The sequence below is a fragment of the Sceloporus undulatus genome, chromosome 4 (assembly GCF_019175285.1).
Source record: "Sceloporus undulatus isolate JIND9_A2432 ecotype Alabama chromosome 4, SceUnd_v1.1, whole genome shotgun sequence".
In the NCBI taxonomy this organism is placed as follows: Eukaryota; Metazoa; Chordata; class Lepidosauria; order Squamata; family Phrynosomatidae; genus Sceloporus; species Sceloporus undulatus.
In genome coordinates, this window is record NC_056525.1 from 223,064,844 (window position 1) to 223,090,274 (window position 25,431).

General features: G+C 37.5%; 1 protein-coding gene across 1 annotated transcript in view; it reads right to left on the reverse strand.

The window, feature by feature from the left end:
• LOC121929150 (E3 ubiquitin-protein ligase UBR5-like) overlaps window positions 1–25,431 on the reverse strand; it is a 92,494-nt gene that overhangs the window by 29,149 nt on the left and 37,914 nt on the right. Inside the window, exons 17-41 of the mRNA XM_042464461.1 lie at window positions 24,258–24,401; window positions 23,577–23,688; window positions 23,237–23,391; window positions 22,521–22,718; window positions 21,212–21,422; window positions 19,134–19,260; window positions 17,962–18,113; window positions 17,476–17,571; window positions 16,953–17,076; window positions 15,737–15,834; window positions 15,038–15,186; window positions 11,952–12,043; window positions 11,294–11,440; window positions 11,089–11,207; window positions 10,866–10,992; window positions 10,623–10,752; window positions 10,259–10,419; window positions 8,657–8,896; window positions 7,262–7,385; window positions 5,882–5,993; window positions 5,019–5,150; window positions 4,309–4,566; window positions 3,778–4,046; window positions 2,254–2,465; window positions 1,692–2,032 (exon numbers count right to left, since the gene is read on the reverse strand). Of these exons, the coding sequence (XP_042320395.1) occupies window positions 1,692–2,032; window positions 2,254–2,465; window positions 3,778–4,046; window positions 4,309–4,566; window positions 5,019–5,150; window positions 5,882–5,993; window positions 7,262–7,385; window positions 8,657–8,896; window positions 10,259–10,419; window positions 10,623–10,752; window positions 10,866–10,992; window positions 11,089–11,207; window positions 11,294–11,440; window positions 11,952–12,043; window positions 15,038–15,186; window positions 15,737–15,834; window positions 16,953–17,076; window positions 17,476–17,571; window positions 17,962–18,113; window positions 19,134–19,260; window positions 21,212–21,422; window positions 22,521–22,718; window positions 23,237–23,391; window positions 23,577–23,688; window positions 24,258–24,401 (4,030 nt within the window). The remainder of the gene's footprint in view (window positions 1–1,691; window positions 2,033–2,253; window positions 2,466–3,777; window positions 4,047–4,308; window positions 4,567–5,018; window positions 5,151–5,881; window positions 5,994–7,261; window positions 7,386–8,656; window positions 8,897–10,258; window positions 10,420–10,622; window positions 10,753–10,865; window positions 10,993–11,088; window positions 11,208–11,293; window positions 11,441–11,951; window positions 12,044–15,037; window positions 15,187–15,736; window positions 15,835–16,952; window positions 17,077–17,475; window positions 17,572–17,961; window positions 18,114–19,133; window positions 19,261–21,211; window positions 21,423–22,520; window positions 22,719–23,236; window positions 23,392–23,576; window positions 23,689–24,257; window positions 24,402–25,431) is intronic.

Genomic DNA, 25,431 nt, shown 5'->3' on the forward strand with positions numbered 1-25,431 from the left:
TATTATTATTATTATTATTATTATTATTATTATTATTATTATTATATGCACATTTTATAATACAGTGCTGCAACTATACATGCAAATAAATGCTTAGTACCAAACATGTACTGCACATCATGTATATAAACATTATTAATAATATATCAAAGGTTGATCTATAAAATATTTTTAAAATATTTAAAAATTCAATAAACTAACCAAAAACGTGCAAGAGAAATAAGTGCAATCAGTTTCTTCGAAGCTTTGCAGAACCCAATTAAAAATTATATAAATGCCAAAAAGAAATATTAATATATCTATAACATGTAATATAATTATGTTGAACAGCTTTCTTGTGCCCATTTATGGCTGTTAAATTTTCCATGAATTGGTTTCGGAAACATACTGGTAGCCAGTGAAAATTTTTTAAAACCAGTAAAGTGAATTCATACAGTCACTCACCCCTGTCATTAAGCAAGCAGCCACATTTTATTTTTAGAACCATTTTCACTAAAAAGCACATATTAAAATCACTGCTATCTAAAATGCATTTGTTAGGTATGATCACAGATGAAATATTGGAAAGAGAATTTGAGAAATTGATTTTTTTTTAATCTGATAGTAGCAGTTAGGATAGTGTATGCTTCTAATTGGAAAACTAAAGAATGTCCAACGATAAAAAGCTGGTTATTGAAGGTATATGATTATATAGAATCTGATAAGCTAACCTATTTAATAAAGAAGAAAATGATAGATGGTTTCAAAAAAGATTGGAAACAGTTACTTACTTATTTACAACATGAATGGGGATCTACTTTTGTGAATAGATAGCTTCGGAATTATAATTATTTAAAAAAACTTTTTGAAGTAAAAATTTGAGAAGATAAGAAAAGAAGACATGAAGGACAAGGAAGCAATTAAAAATCACTGCTATAATAACAGCAGTCAAAGCTTTATCTGTCAGTATCAGACAGATCTGAGGAATTAGCCAGAGCTGTGGATATCCTGGGATAATGCTGGCTACATATGTACTATGAAACCTGCCCATTTAGAGGGCAGGCCCAGTTCATGGCAAAAGGTCTCCCTCCTCTATGGATTAAGTTGAAATCTGTTCACCTTCATTCAAACTATCATTTGTCTCAAACATCCATTCCAGGCCAGAATTCAATGAAAATAAGAAGCAGATTAATACTACCAGTCTACTGGCAAAATCATTCCCTACAAATTTGAACAACCTAACTAACTGGCTTCATGTAACTAAAAGGATAGGAGACAAAAGAGGAACCTTCGGGAATCTCCATAGTATTGATTTCTGGAGCATGATGACCCAGAAGAGAGTGCAAACACTGCAAAGCAGTACCACTATGCTGAACCCAGATATATGATCCAAAACGATACAATGATCAATAGTATTGAAAGTCTTATTCCCCCATTTCCCTATCAGCACTGGTCACTCTCCTGGGCAAACACAGAACTCTGATGGAACAGATTGAGATGCTCAACTTTGCAACCCTTAATGTTTTCTGAAAAGCAAGTAAATTGAGAGCACTTTCACCATGAAAATACTGTAGATGAACAGGTTTAACCTATTCTCATAGTTCATAGTTTCTCAGTTCAAGGTTTAATTGTACTTTATTATTAGAGATGCATCATTTAAAAATAAAATTAGGCTAGCCACATGTCCAGGTTTAATGTCTGATACAAATTACCAATATACTCCAAAATGCTTGTTTTAAATTGTATTGGTGAAGGGAGAAACATCATCACCCTCCCAGATGGACAGCTATACATATTTCCATTACACAACTGGCTTCCATACCTTTTCCGTTCTAATTGAGGTGTATCCAATGTTGTCTGTTGGTTCATCGCTTTAATCCAATAGATGAGAGCTTGAAAAACGTACGCTACATGTTTCAAAGAGCAGACATCCAGAACTGGTAGAACATCAGAATGTTCATCATTGTGTGAACGCATCAAGGAGAGGGCATAATTTAAGAAGTCCCCCCTTGCAGACATCATGCCCTGTCGAGCACTGAGCAAAGTAGCACGCCTGTAACAACAATAAAAATAAAAATACATACTACATATGCTAGGCCTTAAAATGCATCATTTATAGCTCTCCCTAACAGGATGATTAATGTATGAGAAACACTGCCACTGGAGTTGGATTGCTTTAATGTTGTCTTGGAGTTAAATAATTATTTATGTAGCAAGGGTGTCGTGGTAGGGTACTCTAATGTAAAATACAACTGTTAAGATACTTTTTCATACCTCCTACCCTCCAAAGTTCTTAGGCTAGCTTCCTCACGTGCTGTCATCCTCTCTCTCCTGGTTGAGTTCTGTGATGCATGCAGAGGATGGTTTGGGTGCCCTGGATCTCCAGCAGATGCAAGTGCAGAACCGTAACGGAGTTGAGCTTCGGTGGAGTCCATAATGCTCACCATCCAATTCCAAGTAGGAATAAGTTTTTCCTCAACATAGTTCTAAAAAACAAAACAAACAAATATATCCTATGATTGTCAATTATCCATTACCTTTCTGACACACTGAAACACACAATCTATTTCACTTCATAAGAATTTAAACAAACTCTAATCAATTTATTTTGTTATAGTTTTTCTTTGCACAGTTTATACAAGTTATCTGCTTTCTTTGGAAATTCCTCTGTATCACAAGAAAACAAAAACTTTTCACATGATGCAGTTTTGTATATATAAATGTAGTAAATTATTTTTAAAATTATGTGGAGGAAAAGGAAAGCAATGTAAACAAATAAACAGACTCTTGTTATGGTGGCCCAAACCTTGTACCAGCTTTTTGCAGAGTCATGGTGCACAGTGAAAGTGGGAAGCTTGGTTCACTTTCAGGACCCGAGGCAAATTTCCCTAAGCTTTTAGGGGTGGGGCAGTTTTACCTCACTCTGGCATAGACAAACACTTGTTGGTGCTACCTGGCACAGCTTGTTCCACAACCTCCAAATGCTGTTTTCTACATCAGAATGCAACAAGGTTTGTATTTCCTTCAGCCTAATTCAGCTATAGACCAGAAAGCTTGACAATCACAATGTACAACTCCAGGCACTTTGTTTTGTCTGAAGTCGGTAAAGTTTCAGAAAGACTTGTATACACACTCAGTCTTTGGTCCATCTCAATTTTCCTACAGCCACTTTCAAACTCATCTGAATCACCCGTTGCTCCAGATGTTTTGCCTCTCTAGCCCAGTATTATCTATAATTTCTCAGATGCCTCTTCTATCACGGGGAAGCAACAACAGGACTACTCAAAGTGACCACAGAAGGATTGTCTTGCTTGCCAACCTGTTTCCAGCCTCTTTCATTTTGCCTACTGTTACAAGGAAGGGCAGATGCAGGCTTGCATGGGTATGTAGACTGATAGCCCCTGGATTGGCAAACAGAGCTGTCCATGAATGGATGTTTTTGCCCTGACCTCTTCAGATTCTGGACCCAACCACTGCTGGAATGGAAACCTCAACATAAAACAGTTTCCTTGTCTCTGAACTATACTGCTTCAACAAGTACTTCTCCTGTACAAAACATCTGGTGAGTAAAAATTTTCACCTGCTACACAGAGAGGAAATGTCACTCATTAGATGAGAAGAGAGTAAATGTTTACAGAGAAAAGGAATGAAGCTAGTGGGCAATGAGCATGCAACTAAGATGATGACTGAAGAAAGTATACTTAACGAAAGGGTAGTACTAAAGAGTTAAAATGTTGTAGGTAAAATTCCCTTTAAATTTTTAAATGTGGAAATCAGGATATTTCTGGTGCATCTTACCTGAAGATTTACTGCATCTTGGTATGTCAGTTTCACTGCAGCTGGGATCTGAGAATACACCAAGTGGTTATACTTGGGGATCAAGCCCATTAGATCAGATATCTGTCGGATCACAATGCTGTACGCCCTTGCCAAACTGCTTGCTGATGTTAAATAGCTGCTAGCATTGCTAGCCTCAAGAGCTGCAGCTGCAGCTGCTGCACTTGTACTGATGGTACCACTCCGACGTAGGTTTGAGGGATCAATGTAAATTAAACCCGCTGAACTCGCTAAAGGAAAAAAGAAAAAACAAACAATGATCAACAGGTGAACCAAAGTAACACTTCATCCTATTCATAAATCTTATATAACCAACAAATACTACATGGCAGGCTGGGGACAATACTGATACGGTCACCATGAGCAGGGATCAAATTGAAGGCAGTTAACAAGAACAAAACCTCCTTAACAATTTTTTATATACATAAACCCCTTAGCTAACAAACCCGAAAAAGCAGACACAGTGGTGTACAAAACCAACTTTCAGAATACCTGCTGGAGCAGAGGTACTGGATGGTGCAGTGCTAGTTGTCCTCTGATTCTGGGTATTACGCACAGCCCACTGCATCGAGCGAGGGGCCTGGGCAGCACCATTGGCATGTGAGCTGCTTGTTGTTCGCTCCAGAGGTTCATCTAGCATAAATGTCTCTTGCTCAATATCATCACTCTGGCTGCTACTGCTATCAGAATCACTGGTGTCATTTGACTGAGAGTCGTCCTCAGAAAAAAATGCAGGGACACTGCTAGCACCTGTGGAATAGATATAAATCATGAGGAGCATGTCTTTCAATTTTCTTGTAGAAATATATCTATCAGGGAATAACTCAATGACTGTTTAAACTGATGTAGTTTCATTGACTTCAGTGGGACTAACTGTTGAGAAGATTAAAAGTCCAGATTCCCAGAGTATACTGTGATACTCATTTCTTCTGCAGTACGCTTTTAAAAAAGCAAGTTTTTCCATCCTAATGCATTTTTCACATTGTTAGCTCTATTTGCTTTATGCATTTTAAGTTTGCCATTTATACTATGAAAAAGACCATTCATACAGTAATAAGCATGCAGCCCTTCTAAGGCTAAACCCCATCTAGCTTATAGAAGCTAGAGCAATTTCTGTTCAGATTTTTTAAAAACTGAGTCAATCTACTGGGGCAAAAATATAATAGAATCACAATGAAGGCTGATAAAAAAAAGTTTGTTACCTGCTTCTGATCCTGCTGTAGCTGCTGTAACAACACTTCTGCGCCCACTAGCATTGTCCTGGTTGCTATGGTTACTCTCACTGTCACTCTCAGTTTCTGCTGCTGCTAGTAAATCCAACTCCATATCACTTCCTAGTGTGAAGTGTATTAAATTTATGGAACTATGTTAACACAGCAAGCTACGTTACAGAACAGTTAAGATTCTTCAAAAAGCTATTTTCCCATTTTAATTACTCCCATTCCTTACCACCCCCACAGAAAGCCATAATTTCCCCCCAGTCTCCTGTTTCATTGTCATGGGTCTATAGCTTTCCTGTTCTACATAATAACACAGAATTGCTCCCTTAGACATAGCAATATGCCATTTGGGTAAAAGGGAATTTATTAACAAAAGGAAAGCCTGTTTTATGGATCCCTTCGCATGACAATCTCTGTAAGTTGTATCTGATTAAATTGATGTTTGATTCCCACTGAAATCAATTTGAAAAGTTGATCATGAGAGTGAATTTGCAGCAATGTGCACTTGCTTAAAAGTAAAACTCAAAAAAATAAGGTCTTCCTTTTCAGTAGTCTACACAGGACTATTTTATATGTCTACACTGTGAGTGAAATCCAATTCAGTTTTCCAGATGATGAAACTCATTTTATCAGTAGAATAAGGGCTGATATCTTTCTGCTGCAGCTCCTCACACACCCTCAATATCTGCTCTGAAGGGTTGGACAACACCTCAGAGCAGATTTTCAGGGGACATTAAAAGGGGAAAGAGAAACAGAAATTCCACTGAGTGAATGGAATTGCACTTAAGCAATACTGTCTCCCTTCCATTATAGTTGAATGGGCTAACACATATGCTCAAATATACCATCTTCATCGTGCTCATCATGCTGTCCTTCTGCCTCAGCATTTTCCTCGCCATGTTCTTCTTGTTCATCATGATGGTCCTCCTCTCCAGCTACTCCCTCAACTACTTCAACCTGGAACAAGAAATGTTTATACTAGGCAACATTTTATGACCTTCAAGGACATATATTGCACAATTTAACTGAATGTAATGGACCCTTTGCACTTGTAGCTTCTATTCCAGCTAAATGATTAAGAAGTTTACTGACTATGAAAGATCAAGTAATGGTACGCTGTTTTCTAAGATGTTATATCACAATTTTATTTATCAAAATATTAAAATATTTATATCCAACCCAATATCATAACTTCTCTGTGTGGCTAATTTACAATAAGATCAGTTTAAACAGTAACTTTAAAAACAAAAACAATGTAAACATTCTGTAAACATATTAAAACAACTGAAAAGTTCTGATGCTACAAGGTAACATGGCACTGTTTTTCGTCTTTTATCACAGTGAAGTTGCACATGTTTTGGTATCTGATATTGTTATATGCTCTCAAGTTGTCCCCGTTTGGCAAGGGTTTTCTTAGCAAGATTTATTCAGAGGTTTGCCACTACTTTCCTTTAAGACTGAAAGAATGTGACTTGCTCAAGGTCACCCAGTGGTTTCCATGTCTGAGCAGGCATTCAAACCCTAGTTAAATTCATTTGATACAGGAGTGAATAGTACACTGCCTGTGGTGTTACAGCTGCATCACAGTGAATACATACCAATTAATAGATTATCAGCATGGTGGGTGGCTTGAGTGTTGGACTGTGACCAGCTATAACACCACAGGCTTGTCAGTATATTTTTGCCCAAGGCTGTGTAAAACGTCTCAGGTGCATGCAATGGGTTAAAGAGGAAATGCTGACTCAGAGGAAGCTAATGCCACATGAGCATGGAGATGAGTCATAGCAGTTCCAAACTGCACTGTCATTGTGGCTACATGACAGGAAGCTGATGAAACACTAGCAGGGGGTTGAATCAGAATCCTAGCTGTGTTTGTGTATATAAGAATGAATGCTCCAGTGCACAATGTGGTGGTGTGGATGTCAGTTGATGGTGGAGCATCATGCTGGTTTGTGTAAATATTGCTGCATCGTGATTGTAAATATTTGCTGCAACTAAAATTAAAAGCCTCTTTGGAAGAACCTCACCACTTGTGAACTACTTCCAGACTCGGCAATGTTGTTTGTCTTCCTGGCTGGCAGTCTTCTGTGTGTGGACATATTTGTACCCCAGTGCTAACAAGGCTGTATACTATGCATTCCTGTATCAAATGAGTTTAACTTCCAAAGAGCTATCTACTTCAAAATAAATACAATGTCTCCACTGAAAACAATTACGACAATAACCTCTTCCACATCTGCTGACACAATGTCATCTTGTTCCTCATCTCTACCACGAACAGGCTGAGACTGACTGATCCGCCTTTGCTGTGGATTCCTAATGATATAGGAAGACTGAGACTGGCTGGAACTACAAGAGAAAAAGAAGAGAAAGCTGAAATATAGTAAAAAAATTAAACACAATTCATTTTGCTTTTCTTATCAGAAAAGAACCAATTTAAAATGGAGTAAAGAATGTGAGGCACTATGGGTATTGTTTCAGTGCAACTCTATTTTATTTATATCCTCCTGCCTTTCTCTCAACAGTATCATCTAATGTGATTAACAACATTTTTATTTACTTATTATATTTATTAAAATACAGTGCATCCTCGCCTTACGTGGGGGATCCGTTCCGGATCCCGCCGCGTAAGGCGAATTCCGCCTATGCTCGAGCCCCATTGGAGACAATGGGGCTCGGGTGCGGCGGCGCGTGCGTGCATGGGGCGTAACGGGCGCGTGTGCCCATTCAATTGAATGGGACGCGCCGCCCCTTCCGCCCCGCGCGTGCCCCGCGGCTTGAGCGCGTATGGCACGGGCGCACTGTATTTCTATCCCATCCTCTTATTGTGAAATCTCAGGATAGCATAAACTTAAAACAATATAAACTATTTTAAACAATTCCAGATAAAAACAATAAAATAATCGAAATGGGAGTGGAAGCATAGTAAACAAATCTCCAAGTTAAAACAGCAGAGTAGGCTAAAACCATTAAAACCACATACATACATGAATACTTTTTTAAATAAAACTGAAAGCCTTGAATAAAAAGTCATCACTGAACAAAATGACTAAAACAAGGACACAGCAAAAATACAGTAATAAATAAAAATACATTGAAATACAAGTTGCAGCCAATGATTAAGGGTGGTAAACTCTGCAGTCAAACACGATCTAGAGAGCCACACATCTCTGATGTAATAGAGAAAATCTTCCATAGCTACATAACTTTATAAGAATTGCCTCCCCATACCCCAAAGATGTTAATAATAAATTATTAGAGAATGGTTTATAGAATATCAACTTCCTTTCTCTATAACCATTATTTTCTTCAGATATGGTCAGTTTTTCAGATACATTTGAGGTTCTAGTATTATGTGAAATATTTTGCTACCCTCCTAAAACTGCATAAATGCTTCACTATTATTCTGCACTCTGTTATCATTCTGAACATTTTGAGCTTCTTTAGTGTGATATAAGTGAAACAATACTTATACCCTTTGTTTGTACAGAAATACACCAAGAGTATCTGACTATCACTCTGCGATAAATCTATCTGCAAAAGGAAGAACATGATACTCTGCTAAGAATTATATACAAAGTTTCAAAGGTGTAACTGTAACAATAAACCAATACAATTACCTGCTGGACTGATCAGACGATGGTCGTGGAGGCAGTGGTTCAACTGAGAACAGTTCTTCACTGCCTTGCATGGCATCTATGCTAGTGCTTGCCAATGTAAAGGGTGCCGTAGGTCGTGCAATGCCCATTCTGACTGGGATAATAAGGGATTCTGCTACATTGCACAATTCTTCCACAGCATAGGGTAGCAAAGCTTGGAATACCCGTTTACATTTTCCAATTGGTTGTGGAATAAAGTTACTGGAAAAGAAAAAGAACAGGAAATATGCATATTAATGTGTGTATGAAAAGAATAAAGAAAATATGTAAAATAGGGCAAGTCTTATTTAATGGCTTTCCCTCCAGAGAGCTGAAATAAAATTGCTGTGTTCTCATGCTCAATCTACAACCAAGCCATGTAATTTCTCCCTTTACAAACAGTATAAAAAATGCTCTTTGTCCTGTTGGTCTTTTTTCTTCTGTGCCCTGTCATCTCTCATCTAGACTATTACATTCTTCTCCCCATAGTCTCTTCTTAGTTCCCCCCATGTTCTCATGTTGGTTCCTTCACTTCTATCCAACATTCTCCTGCCATCACAACTTTTATTACGGTGATTACACAGTACTTCTCCAATCTGTGTCTTTATTTATATGAAGTTTTCCCTTGCCTTATCTCTCTGCCTTTATACCCAGATGCATCATGTTCATGACCTTCACTCCTCCAGCTTTTCCATCATCAGCTATCTGCTTCCTCAAAAAGCCTCTGCCATTTCTTCCATATTCTCAAAACTGCCTCCTCCTTCTCTTCAAACACCTGTGTGCTGTCACCTCTCTTACTTCATTGAAATTTTCTCCCCCAATCAACTTTTTCTATTATGCCTTTGGCAAAAACCACTAGCTTCCATGCCCTATATTCAGCCTGTAACAAAACAAAAGGAGATACAGAAGGAACAACTAACTACACAGGGCCTTCCAGTTTACGTCACTGTCCATCCACTTTGCATGTTAGATTGTAAACTCTTTGGTGGAGAGGAAACTGTTCTAATATATACTTTTAAAACACCACGCACACTAATGGTACTATACAATAATGAGAGGGGCAGAACATTTCATCAGAATGCATCTTTCATACTTCTGATATGAGCAACCTTGCAGAATTTTTACTAAGATGAACAGAAACTTCTATTCCACTCAGTGCATTCAGTGAAAACTAACCATTATGTTAGTTTTAAAATTGCAAATATTTCAAAAGTACTATCAGTGCAACTGATTTCACAATTTAACTGAATTTATGTAGGAAGCCACAGAACAACACACATAGTAACTATAAGACAACCAACTTCTATGTAGTACTTTGTAAACTGAAATATTTATTTAATTTGCAATCTTTAGTTTATTTTAAAAAAAACAAGAAATATGGTGCACGACATTTCTACTTCACTTGGATGAGCACAGCAGATGATTGCATGTAACTAGCAAGGATTACCACTTGCCAGTTATTGTGTGTAAGTTTTTTGTTTCATTACAATGAACAGATTACTACATCACTGACAATATAAAATTACATCCCCAAGTTCTTTTCTATTTCCTCCATGGTATGTTTAGAAAAAAACACAAGCTTACTTTTTTTTTTTTGAAGAAGCCATTTCCACACTAAGGATGACAAAAACTCTTGCCACGGAACGCAGAAACCTCATTGTGACAGAAATTGCTTCTTCCCTGCGACCTGGTGTGTATTTGTTTTGCAATTCTTTAACAAGAGTCCCCAGCAAAGTATCTAAGAGCTGTAGAGAACAATTTATTAGCATAATATGTACTGTTCTGTAACGATACAGGTTCTTTAGGAAAACAATTCATATAAGAGTAGGATAAATGTGCCACTACTTATATTTCCAAACCAGTCAAAATATAATTCTATAGGAAAATCAGATCTGTATAGTGTACTATTTTGGGTGCTCTAGTTTTAGAAACACAAAATGTGCCTTACCAAAATATCTGCTGTACACTTCACAATCAGACAGTGTGTAAAACAGTCCAGCCGAATTGTACCACTCTGCTGATTAAGATATACTTGTTCTTCTGGCAAAAGATGACCAATCCTACTGCTTGCACTAAGACTTGGAAAAAAGTGAAAGAAAGTAATGGAAGAAGAAATATAATGTAAGTTTTAAATCTGTGATACAAAAATCAGTTTACAAATGCAATTGAAACAAAGGCAATAAATACACACGGGTCTTTGTTCTCCTGTGAACCAAACATGATCATAGATTTCAGTGCATTCCAATCTTGTAATACACGTTCCAAGGCAAGCTGGGCAAAACGTGGAGGTTCTAAATCATGATCAGGCATATCTGAATCTGAAGTGCAAATAAATAAAGGAAATCCACATGGGTCATTATACCAGAAAGATTTCTACTGTAAGAAAAAATCTTGAGTGTAAAAAAATTTGCTACCTTCAGGGTTTGCAGTTTTGCGATTACGATCTTCCCTAATGCGTGGCGGCCTATACTGGCAATGTTCTACTGTTTGTCGTGCAACTGTCTGTACTAAGAACAACAGAAGATGCTCTCCCCTGTAAAGCACACATGCACAGAGGTAAGACAGGGAACTATACTGGACTTTTCTGGTAAAAATTATTCGTAATAAGCAAAAGCTTACCTGCTATTTGGCATGGTGACAAGATTTGTGGTGGTAAGCAGTCGGAAAAGAAGATCAAGGCGAGCTGATTTTTGTCCTGCAATTAATGTTTTGCATTTGCATTTTTCCCAGCAGTCGCAGTATGCTGTAGGAGATGTGCGTTTAAGCCTGAAAACAGAATAAATATCTGTATCTCAAATATCAAAATACACCAATAAGCAACAGAATCAAGTTCCAGAAATATAACATGTGCATTTAAAAATCTGTTAACCCTATCAAGCCATATTTATCTGAATGCTACATTCCAAGTCACCTTGTTTATGTGTGAGAACAATGATGGCTTTGCATGTGAAGTAGCCACTTCTTTTCCTATCATGAGTCCAAACTAAAATGGCTGTGTCCACTCTCTACTATGCCTCTTGTCAGTAGCAACAAAAACTGATGAGAAAGATGTCCAATTGTTTACCTCTGCCTTCCCTATCCCTGAAACAGGGAGAAGCCTCACAGTTGCAAATTCAATCTTCCTGTGTCATCTGCCCACCCACTAAAAATCCAGACTATATTATCAGAGCATTTAAGAAAAATGAAGTAGTACTGTTTTCAAGCAGATTTAAACAATAACTACTTAGGTCATACAACAGCTTATTGAAACCTCAGTTTAGGGATAAAATGCACATACTTGCAATCGTGACCTTTATGGCACACTCTTGCACACTCTGTACAACAGCATAGGGATTCCAACAAACCACATGTTCGGCATTCAAAGATATCCTAAAAGGGGATGAAATTCAGCATTTTAGAAACAACAAAATTCTATGATTAATTTTATAATACCTAGTTGTTATAGGTTTGGCAATTCACTTTCTTTTTACATTTTATACAGTGGGCCCTTTCCATCCACAGGGGTTTGGTTCCATCCCCAGCCCTGAGATGGGAAAAGCTGCAGGACTTCAAGTCCATGTTAAGCAATGGGTGGCGGCAGGCCCACATACCCACTGACTAATATGGGGGTGTGACGATCCACAGATGGCTAGCCCTCCAATATGAAATATTAAGCTAAAAGCACCAAAAGCCAGTAATTGGGAAAATCACATTTACAGCAGAAATTGGATTAAGGTTTAAGAAGAGGTATAACATTTGTAGATCTCTTCCTGTGCTATTTAGACAACAATGTTGTTCACAGGTTGGAAGCCAAGGGGGCCAGAAGATAAACTAGAAGGAACCATGGATAGACAGAGGTCAGATAATAAATGGCAAATAACCTTCAATCCTTGAAATAAAAGACAAGGTTGTTTCCCACTATGTGCATCAAAAAGGGGAGGGGAGGGGAGGCCCCAATTCTAAGGGTGCAGTTTCCAATGTACAGTGGACCCGTGTTATCTGCTGGGGTTTGGTTCCAGGAACCCCCATGAATAACAAAATCTGTGTATGCTCAAGTCCTATTAAATACAATGGCATAGCATAATGGTGTCCCTTATATAAAATGGGAAAATCAAGGTTTGATACTTGAAATTTATACCTTTTTTAAATATTTTCAAGCCGTGGATGATTGAATCTGTGTATAAAAAATGCATGGATAAGGAGGGTCAACTGTACATCACTGGATCTTGCTACTTGGTTTTATTTTTAGTGGTTTTGTGTTTATTAGCATCCTTGGAAATAACTTTGTTAGCTACCTGAAGACTCCTACTGAAAGGCAGGATTATAAATATTTTAAATGAAATGTAAGTGTATTTATACACACTTAATTGGGAATAAGTCGCATTGAACTCAATGGCTCTTATTTTCCAGTAGCCCTGTATAGGATTTTACTGTTAGTCATGACTTAGTTTATTCAAATAAAAATTACAAAGTTGCTAAAATATTTTTTTAATTATTAAAATTTTGTTACAAGTAGAGCTAAAAATGTTTAACTCCAAGAAATCTAGCATTACTTTGCATTTGCCAATTTATGAAAAGAAAATAATTAAAATTTGAAACAGAAGAACCCAAATTATAGTACAACAAATAAAATCATTACACATTCTGCAAGTTATTAGGCATTCCTCCACAGTATCAAGCAGATAAAAGAGTGTCATTTTTAAACAAAGAAGTGAAGAAGAAAAATGGGAAAAGCCTAAAACTCACTGAATACTAATTTTGCTAAAGGGAACTTTGTTTAATCAGCCTCATTTTGAGCTATCATTATCAGCATTTTCTGTTTCCTCATATCCTTCATTTTTATGGATATGATGAACTTCCAAAACTGGAAAGTATGCCTGAAAGTGAGAAGCACAAAAACTCAAAGGAAAGGACCTACAACCATATTGTGAGGGGATGAGTGGCAAAATCCTGAACTGCACTCCTGAATTAAATATGAGATGATCCTGCATTCCACAGCAACTCAAAGTTTCCTTCCAACACTGAGCCATAACTGGGCTTAAAAATAAAATTGGGGCAGGATAAACAGGGTGGGATAGACATATTTCAATAAATAAAACTAACAAAAAAAATTTCGCTTGGAGAGGAGAGAGGACTTGGGTACTGCCCCAAAGAAAACAGCATATATACTCAACTATAAGTTGAGAAATTTGGGTCAAAATTAATTTTAAAAACCTGGGTTGTCTTATCCTTGGGTCAATGCTGGTTTCCTAGGACATGAGGCTGTCCCACCCAGCTTGGGGGGGAAAAGTTTGCTAGGCTGCTTTTAGACAATCTGTTCCCTTGACCACCTGCCCTGTGGCCCAGTCTGGGGCAATCACATTGCAGGTCCCTGAAAAACCTCCCAGAACAATTGCCCCAGATCAGGCCATGGGTGGGGGGGATTAAGGGAGTGAGTTACTGAAAAGCAACCCAGCAAACTGGGTCGCAGTGTGCAGGTATCTGCCCACAATCTCAGAAGCACCACGAATGAATGATTAATTAAGAGAGGGGAAAACAGGCATTTCCCCCTCTGAGCACACTTTGCAAGCAGCACGCATGTGAGCAGTCCAAAGTCAGCCTCCACAGGCAAGAAGAAGACAGTGCCACCTACCAAGATAATGACTCAATGGATTGCGACAGTGCAGATGACATTTATGCCAACGTCATAAACAACAGTTTCACTATTTATTCAAACAATGAGGAATTAAGCTTTGTAAGATTTGAGTAAGATATCACATTAAAGATTAAAGCTGTAATCACTGTTCATACAGTTGGTATTTTCTTTGCCTTTTCATCTTTTTTGACATGAGCATGTTTTTACAGCCCTGCGCATAAATTGGTAACCTCTAACACACATTGTACAGCCACCATTTACTGTAGTTACCTCCTTATCTATCCAGCCTTTAGGTAGAGTGCAAACAGTTATGTCTGGCAGAATTTATGAAGTGCTTTGGCGCTGGTTTCCTTTGCTTCATGCTTTGTTACATGGCTCTGTGATTTAACCTTGATTTATCCACAGGTTATATCAAAATCTGGTCCCAAAATCTGCCCTTAACTTATACATGACATTGACTCATACACTAGTATATAAGGTATCCCACACCCAAACTAATCATGACTAACTTGCCCACTTATTTCAATGGGACTTAATTTCAGCCAATTCATTATGGATCCCCAAACAAAATATTAGAAGTCAAAACATCAAAATAAAAAGCATCAATAAGAACTACCAAAGGGATAAAAGCAGCACTAAAACAATGGTAGAAATTCTAAAATCACCCCATGAAAGGCTTAGGACAATTGTCTTTACTCCATACCAAGAATCTAGTAGACCAAATACAAGTCAAATTTTCCTCAAATTACCTGATTTATATGCTCTGCACCTGTCCATGTAAAGCTGCAAGTATCATTGCAACACAGAACATATAAAGGAGAATCATCTGGATTTGTACCAGCTGGACAAACCATTCCCATAAACACATCTTCTTCTTTTTCACTAGATGTTGCCTCTGCTGTTTTACCCAAAAAAGAGACAATTCAAAACAATGTTTTAAAGACTATTTGAGGAGCAAACAATACAAATTAAGAAAACACTGAAAACCCAAGAAAGTCATGTAAAACAAAACAACAACACTGTATTGCAGCATTATCACCCTTGTGGTTTAGTTTTTAAAAAATAGTTTAAACTGTATTGGTTACATTACATTACGTTCTACCTAGATGTAGAATACATTATTTGTTACTGTCTCATTGTTAAGCCATTTTACTGCTTAACTATTCTCAATTATCATCATATCCTGAAAAAACAGAACTAAATTCCAAGATATCAATGCATAATCTCCCACAATAATTCGTGGTAGCAGAAATATCACAGGGAACTGCTTCTAATTAATCATTCATGACAAAAAAGGTAAGTGAAAAAATGATTTGTGAATTAGCAGCAAGAAGGCTGTGTTTTCAGTTTTTACATTTTATATTTTCATCTAACCCCAAAGGCTCTGGTGGATAAAACCTCCCAATAATAATTATGTACAGTAATAATGAACACCACACCTCACATACCTTTGGCAACTTTTTGTGCAGTTTCTAAAATGGTTATTGCAGCAGGATATGCTCTACCACTAACAGCAGACATAAACGGTGTCATGCCTCTTGCATCCCTAAAATCAAGAATTTATTAGTATTATTTTTAGTCAAGTTCAAATGGCAATCATGCAGGTTGAGCAGAATAACCTTATTCAGAATTGTCCCTATTTTAAAACCTACATTAGGATATCAAAATATGGAGCAGAAACAACAAAAAATTGACATAAAGCCATTTAAAAGCACAAAATGAAGTATTAAAATATAAAAGCTTTGTCAAAGTCTGGTACTTACTTGCAGACAAAATCCAAGTTAGTAACAATGTAAAGTGAAAATTAGGATTATATGAATGATGGATATGCATAAAACAATAACTCTTGCTGTACCTACTGTAATTCCCTACATGAAGATTTGGGAACCTGTTTGAGATGGTGGGATAGATGCCACTTGACATGTCTCAAACAGTGAATGGCATTAGGGGATATGGCCACTCCCTGGCATCACTAGCTTCATAGGTGAAGCACCATCTGTAATTTCTACAGTCCTGCTTTAGTTAGAGACCTAGCCTCACTCTACATGGAAAGGCAAGATGGGGGGAAACATCGGGTACAGTCAGCTTGTGCTTTAAATGCCAGCAGAGCCCTGATCTTCAGACTCAGATGGTTCATGAAGTGCTATCTGACTGCATTTTCCCTTCCTCTACTCTGGACTGTAAAGGCTGAGGGTGTAACTGATTCCCTAGCCATGGAGATACCCATTTCCCCCCGTCCTTCTCCTACCTGAGGGTATGAAGCTTTTAGAAAGACAAGTAGCAATGAGGGGGAAAACTTCATAACTGAACTAAGGGCCTTAATAGGCTTAATTCAGCTCATAGGACAGGGTCCCCTGTGCTCTAATAAAGAAATGCATATGAATTGTATTAGTTAATAAATTCCAGCTTGTGCAGGATCATTTTATTTTCAATATTTGAAATGCATAACCCCAATTTAGTTTACAGCACCCTTTAGGATCCTTTATGAGTGTAGCCAGCCTTTACTTAGCTGTCTTCACAAAGAAGCAGGGATACAGCTGAATGCAGGACTGTGCCCTGCTGTTGCTCTTCATCAACTTCTCTGAGATGGACAAACAAAAAAGGCACATCATGTCTTATCTACCTGCTTCCAAAGAGGGTGAAAATACTATGTGAGACCCTTACTTGGCTGACAGCAATTCCCGAAGATATGGCTGTAAAACAACACTGTCACATAACAGTTTCAGTATGAAGTGAGCATTTGCTTTCCTGTCCTTTGATTCCAACACAGAGGGCTCTGTAGAAGGACCTACAAATGAGAAAAAGCATTTAGTGAATGTGGTATCTATAGAAAAAGCATATTTTTTTACAAATCCACGTAAGGGGAACAACGATATTAACCTTATGATTATCCAGCACTTTTAATTATCTTAGAAATGTGATGTGTTGATAAATTAAGATACTTAATGTATATATGGGACTGGAATTTCATAATCTGAAATTAGCAGAGATTGTGAACAACATATTTCAATGCATAAGGTGGTGTAGATAAATCAAATGGCTGTATATCTTTTACATAAGAAATTGATACAGTAAGCTTTTTTCATATACCAAAAAAAATATTGAAGGAAAGTTGCACTTTTAGGTTATGGCATCTAGTACAGAGGGAAGACAACACATGGAAGAATACAAAATAGTGTTTTCTCACCTGGGATGGTGGACGTGCTGGGTCCTTGACCAGTGCCAGTCGTTGCTGTGGTAAGAGATCCCACAGCAGGGGCCAGGATAAAATCAATGTCACCATCTTTTAGTAAACAGAACAGCAGGATGCACATCAATACATAAAACACATCCCTGGCAACATGTGCACTCCGTGCTAACTAACCAAACTGAATGTTTACACTTTCTCTCTTGTCAAATGTTTTTCAGTGAAACTAAGCCTAACTGCTAATGTTACAACAGGCAGCAAGCAATCATTTTGAAAGAAGCATCATTTTCCAACAAGTTGTAATTCTAATTTTAACATCTAGTTTAGCCTATAAGAACCAAAATTAGTTTAACTAGCTTAATGCTTCACACGAATAAATTATCTCTGCATTCTATATTTGTACTACTCTTTTTATAAATCGACACCACAGAGTTTTAGTGTAACTTTAAATTTGTTAAGAATTTGACATGTAGAACAAGAACTTACCAGGGTCCATGGCAGGAGGATCAGGAACCCAGCTTGGGGGAGCTATTGGAGGAGAAACTGGATCCTGATGATCACTGGATGAAGCCCCAGCTTCATGTCTACCCAAACCTGCTGCTCTCAAAGATCTTCTCATCATTTCTCTTAGTCGCAAACTAAGAGTAAAAAGAAAATCATGAGTCTAGGCTGAATTTTGAATGTTTCTGCTATATTACATTTATTTTAATATGTGAGCCACCTTGAATCTTTAGTTCTGGGGAAATGCCAGGATACAAATACAGAGGTGGAGGGCAGCAACAACAATGCCAGAGAACTTATGTCAGGCTACATATTTTATTTTTATGCTGTGTTGTTGTCTGCCTTCGAGACTTGTTGTTGTGTGCCTTTGACCCACCTTGAATCCTATTTTGGGATATAGGTAGGATATAAATCCAATAAATAAATAAATACATTTCTGATTTAAGGTGACCCTAAGGTGAACTTATCACAGGGTTTCCAGGGGCTGAGAGTGTGTGGCCCATCCAAAGTCAAGAATTGTGTTTCCATGGCTGAGCAGGGAATCAAACCCTGATCTCCAGAGTCATAGTCCAGCGCTCAAATCATTACACCATGCTGGCTCTCTTTATTTTTTAAAAAATACAGAAACCTACGTACATCCTTCATATGCTTCAAAGAGGCTGACAAATTAAGGCAATAAGTATAACAAAATTACTACACAATATTAAAAAAAACTCAGTGACAAAGAGATCTGATAAAAAAAACAAATGTCTGCCTAAACAAGATTACTGCATACAAAAATTCTTTCCCATACAAGGGGAAGACAGCTAGCTTCCCAGGATAAAGAACTGCATAGTTTAGGTGTGGCCTCCTAGGAGAACCTTTTAAGATAGATGTGAATTAATGTCAAATAAAATATATCTGCTATGGACCTCATCAACTGTCTGAAATTTATGAAATAATTTTTTAAGCAAACTGGAACCATTTCATACACCATGAACTCTAAAAAGTGATGAAGTTATCTTTATCACATCAAGAATATGTTAAAGGGTACTAGACTATGATTAATCCTCCCAAAACAAAAGATGAAGTAGCTCTTTGGATCCTGCATGGTGCACTTGTAATGTCTAACTAACAACTAATATTGTAGTGGAAAAAATTTATTCCCGCTAACTTACCTTCTGCTGCTTGAGGAGCCTGCACGATTTCCAGGACCATTACTTGATACTACTGAAATAGCGTTTGCAATAGCCTCAACTGCAGACAGCCTTTCAGCAAATGTATTTCTTTCTGAGCGCTCTGCTTCTGAAGCATATGGAAGAAAATTGGTTTCTGTTTTCCTATTACCCAATGTTATACACTTTAAAAACATCTAGGTTTACCACTGTTTTGTCAGGTACTGTATTTACTTGACCTCATGTATAAGTCAAAGGCAGGTTTGGGGGTCAAAATTATGCATTTTGATATAACCCATGGATAAGTCGAGAGTAAAATTTAGTGATATCTAACAAGGGATATAAGTATGAAGCAAAGAACAATGATGCCAAAGAACTTACAAAATTTCAGCAGGCATAACTGTTTGTGCTCCCCCTAAAGACTGGATGAATGAGAGAGTAAAGGGGGTTGGCACTTCTTTTAGGTGCTCCAAGGAGGAATTAATCCCTCACCTTTCACCAGGGGGGTGGTCCCTTTTTAAAAAATAAGAGGTAAAGTATAGTACAATCATCCCTCCATATTTGCGGCTTTGATATTTGCAGATTTGATTATTCACGGATTTCATTAATATGTTCTCTCTAGGACTGTCTAGGTTCTCCAGTGCAACTCTGTGGTCAACTTTAAGTAAAAGTTGCACTGAAAGACCATTTGTAGCTACTCCAGTGCCATTCTATGGCCAGTTTATGTTGGACATTAACCACAGAGTTGCACTGGAGGACCTAGAGATTCCTAGAGAGGTGTCCTTCAGGTAAAAACATGGTGTTTTTGTTATTTGCAGTTTTTCCATATTCACGGGGGTCTTGTTCACCTAACCCTAGCGAATATGGAGGGACAACTGTACTTATGTTGGTCTGTTGATAAGTCAACTCAGGTTTTTCAGGGTAAATTTTTTGACTAAAATTTCTAGACTTATACATGAGTATACACAGTGGGCCCTTCTCTTACGTGGGGGATCCTTTCCAGACACCCCCCCCCCACGTAAGAAAAAAATGCGTAAGCTCAAGCCCCATATGAAGTAATGGGGCTCGTGCCCGTGGCAGCTGCGGAGTGCGCACAACGGGCACACACCCCATTACTCCTTTTGGTGTGCAGGAGCTTTTGCTTGGTGAAGCTTCCATCATATGCTGGAAGCTGCGTATGGCATGGCCGCAAATGATGCGGGCACACTGTACAATATATCAAGTATAGAATTTTAAACAGTCTTAATTTATACACAACCATCATACCAAAAAAACAAGAAATTCTTGTTTGATTACCCAATACCAAAGGCTTCAAGGGAAGGGGAGATTTGGACAATCTAAACCAGAAAAGATTTACAACAATAAATGTGGAAAAAATTGAGTAATTTCTGTTGTCAACAGGTCACCTTAGGTTTAATCACATTATTTGGAAAATACAGAATCACTCTTCTAACAATATCATAATTCATTCACCTATTAGACACCACATTTAGAATATGAATACACATTAGGTACATTTAGCAAATGCACACCCCAATGTGCTTAACTTAACCTTAACTCACGATCCTCTTTTCCTTTTCAATGTGTATCGGATCACATGCCATATTTTTAAAAGGGACTAAATACCCTAGAGGGACCAGATCCCATCTGATCTTAGAAGCTAAGCTGAATCAGCTCTGGTTCCTACTTGGATGTAGGAATGAATGAATGAATACTAGGTCCTCTAGGCTGTATATCAGAGGAAGGAACTAGCAAAACCATATCTGAATACTCCTTGCCTGAGACAACCATATGAAATCCATGGGGTTCTCATACATTGTCAACCAGTGACTTGAAGGTACACACAAACACAGATGCACAAAACCTTCAGTAGAAGGAATCACGAAGGTCATACAAATCAGCCACCCTTTTGTTAAAAGGATGACGGAAGAACAATAATTTTGATATTCCTTCTTTTTGTAAAGATTCTCATCACCTATTATACTGTATTTATGCATGTACGTAGCCAAAGCTATTTCAAAACAGGTTCTGAACAATTTCTACTTATCTTTCTAGCATTTGAATGAAATTGCTGAACTCACCCTCTTCTTCTTTAGTTTCTTTATTACTGGTTGGAAAGCACACAGAAACGCAAGCATGCAGAATATTGCGGTTTCCATCACATCTGTGGCTGAGAAATGTTTGCAGAACTTGCGGATTCTGATCCAATACAACTGCTTGCTCAAGGTTCATCAGATACTGTCTGCATGCCTCATAGTCACATCGGAGAATATGCTGCATTAAAGTTTGCTTCTGTAATCAGAAATAGAGAAAAATGAAATTGAAGCAAGAAAGATTATTTACTTCTATGCAGTATTTTTGAACAGAAGTGTGTGTTTCCCTGAACCCCATGGATAGCTCACAAAAAATTGTTACATAACTTGTTTAAAAAATAAAAACTACCGTTTCAGGAAATGCTGCCTATTAAAGAAGGTGGTGTATGAATACCAGCCCCTCCTTGAAAAAAGGGCTTGGTCCTTCTATGAGATTATGCAAATATGCATCAAAAGTGTGTCTAATCAATCCACTTAAAATGGAAATGTGGTAACAAGCTATTACAAGATCACCAGCAAATACTAAATATTGATATTATCCTACAAATAAAAACAAGCATATCTAGCACATTTATACAATGACCACAAAGGTTTGGCCACATCAAAGAACAGACATTTGTATCAGGAAAAACAGACTTCATATTGGAAGTAAACTCTAAATTAACTGTGCAACTATATTTTGTAGCTATAAAAGTAAACTTTTTATATTGTTGTTGCTGTGTGCCTTCAGGACATTGACAACCTATGGTGGCCCTATGGTGGACCTAGTGGGGGATTTTCTTGGCAAGACTTGTCCAAATTTGGACTCAAGGCAGCTTACAATTTAAAACCATGATACAGCTAAAAACATACAAAATAGTTAACATTTTAAAAGGATTAAACTTTTGACAACATTAAAATGATTTAAATTTGCCATTTTAAAACCCTGCTGGAATAAAAAGATCTTGCTAATGGTAGGACAGCAGGAAAGGAGCTGTTCTAGCCTCTCTAGGAAGGGAATTCCAGTGTCCAGGGACAGCCACTGAGAAGGCCCTCTCTCATGTCCACACCCAGTCTATTGTGACAGTGGTAGGATTTAGAGAATGGCACACTAAAGGACTTACAATGACAGTCCATTCATTCTCCTGATGATCTCAGGGCTATGGCTGGCTTATATAAGTCAAGTGAAATCTTCTATATATCCCATTATAAGTCAAGTCTATAAAAGTATTCTGTTTAGGTATGTTGGTCAAAGCTGATGTGAATTATTTAAAAGTGGAAGCTAAAATACCTAAAGAATCTAATAGATAAGAATTACCTCAACAGCCATTATGATGACAGCAGCTTTCTTTTTGATGGTTGAATTAGCAGGAAGATTTGTTAAGGAATGAACACCCATTCCCAGGCTGCTAATAGGAGGAAGATCTAGCCAGTCAGGATCCCTTATTCCACCCATACAATCTTTTGCCATTGGATATATAGTTCCATTCCCATCTCTAAGAATAATTGGTGATTCCTACATAAAGAACAGATACATACAGAATTCAAATTTTAGAATGCTTTTCTCATTCATTTCAGTTATTTTTGTAATTATATCACACAGCACATTCATATATCTTATTTGGAATTATTCAACCCTATCTGTTCCATCTTATGCTTGAATATTGACTTTGGAGTCATCCCCTCCTACATTTCAAGGTTCTGATGACAATCCCTAGGTTCACATACACAGTAGCCTGCCACACTTACGAAGATAATGGCAGCTGTAGTTCATGACATTTAGAGAGCATCAGGTTGGTGAGGACTTGCCTCACACCTCCTTGTGCTATCCAATCTACTTTCTCTTCTTTTCTTTCTCATTCCTTCCACTCATATATAGATCAAGAGTATCGAACGTCATGTTATTTCTGCTAAAAATTTATCAATTTACTACCATTCTTGCAGAATGCAACATGAAATGCTAAGGCTATAACCCCTTAAAGTTAACTGGAGGGGAGGGGGAATTAACATGTATCAAGTTGAAAAGACACAAACCTGTCCAGCAGTGAAAATGGCAACACTTCTCTCATTCTGCCCAAGAAAAGCAATACTGCTAGTGGGAAAATTATTTTCCTGTTCTGCTTTTCCTGTTGCAAGATCAAAGATGCAATATCTAACCCAATTTCCAGTTTTTAGGACAGCATGTACTCCTGAAAGTGTGCAAAAGAAGGAGATAGATTTTATGTCATCAGATTATTATTGCAAACTATTGAACTATTAAATATTGTATAATGAAATACAGATCACTCTATTTAATATGCATCACTCAGCATTTGTCTAATTCATTTGAAAGAAAGCAGCAGAGAAACTAAACATAACAAAAATACCACCTTACCTTTTGAATCTACATTTACTGCTAGGATTTCTGTTTTTTCAGGAATGCATAGCTTTTTAGGAGTCCGCTGAAAACAGTCTGGAACTTTTGGTGTCCCACCAGTTTTTACCACCTATAACAAAAATAGATTTCTGTTAACTCCAATCCAGATAGGTGAGTCTATCTTATCCTTTCCTGGAACATAACATCTACTGTAACTACATACAATCAGACAACTCCTGACAAGTGAAAAAGTATGACATCATGGTGAAAGAAATTCCCAATTGCTTTGCTCCCAGCATCTAAATGAGGTCTAGAAAGATCTCTGAACACTAATGTTCCTCTTAGCTGTCAACAGCTGATCATTCATCAAACTATCCAAAGTATGGAATTTACTTCTTCGACTACAGCTCCTGTGACCATAATGGATATGGAATTCTGTGTATTACAGAGTCCAAAAAGTAATGTTTCCAAATTCTGAATCTATTTATTTGGAAGGCATGCTATGAATTAAATGTAGTTATATGTTAAGTATGTTCTGTTTTGCCTGTTCTAAACCTACTGCCAGTTGATTTCATGGATAAACCCAGATTCTTATAGATGGGATGGAGTGATCCAGGTGTGCATACAGTCTGAGCTGTGACTTCAGAAGAGATCAGCTAACAATTTAAACTGCCACATTTCTGTTGTTAGTACACCTACCTGAAGTTCATCTATTCTGAGCAATCGACAATCCTGAAGAAGAGAAGATGGATCAGGATCTAAACCAGAGCTGCTTGTACAATTTGCATTAGTGGATGTCCCTGGAAATTTTACTGCAACATAAGCCCCATCCACTTTCAGTACCTGAAAACAGAACACATTAGATACACTGTTGTAATAGAGAAACGTTCTGAGCTGAAACAGAACATACAGATCATGCGATGTGTTTATTATATTTATGATTCTGCTAAACTGGTAAATGCTCTTTATGAGCATAAAAACACAGTCAATAAAATCAATAAAAAACATTTTTAACTGCACTCAGGATTTTAAATATCCAGAAGTATTATAGCAGGAAAAAACTTATTTAGTGTTTCATCCAATTTTCCTTATTTGGGGGCATTTTCACACCACCATCCCCTTTATCTACTTGACATTATTTTAGATCAGTGATTCCCAACCTTCATAATGCCGCGACCCTGTAATACAGTTCTTCACGTTGTGGTGACCCAAACCCATGAAATTATTTTCATTGCTAGTTCATAACTGTAATTAAATACGTGTTTTCCAATGGTCTTAGGCAACCCCCAAAGGGGTCCCGATCCACAGATTGGGAACCACTGTTTTAGATTCTGGAGATCAATTTCCAACACTGTAGTATAATAAAATCAAGTAATTTACAGCAAAACGTCACACGCTTTCTAGACCGCCAAAGGCCATGTATGCATCTGCATTACCGTATCATCAAAGGAAGCCCACATTCAGCCTGCAATTTATTTCAGGGTCTTTACTTCAGCATACTTCTTCAAGAGGCAGAACTACAGATCTACTGCAAATATTTGCTCTGGCTTTGTGACATCTCATTGTATACAGCGCAAAATAATCCAAATCTGGGATAGTCATATAAACCCAATGTGTTTCTAAGAGAATCCTAAAGTATTTCAACCACTGTCAAAATTGATGCACCAGATCATCCACAAATATTTTTAAAAAGGCATCCTAGCAATTGCAAGAACTGCAATTTTAAAAAACCAAATGGGAAGATATCTAACATGCACGTTACTGCTATTATTTTTATATTTATTTTTCTATAGCGTCCCTAATTTAAGCTACTTTTCAACCTAAAGAAAACGTCTGCTCAATGAAATATCAACATTTCGGTATTACTGTACAG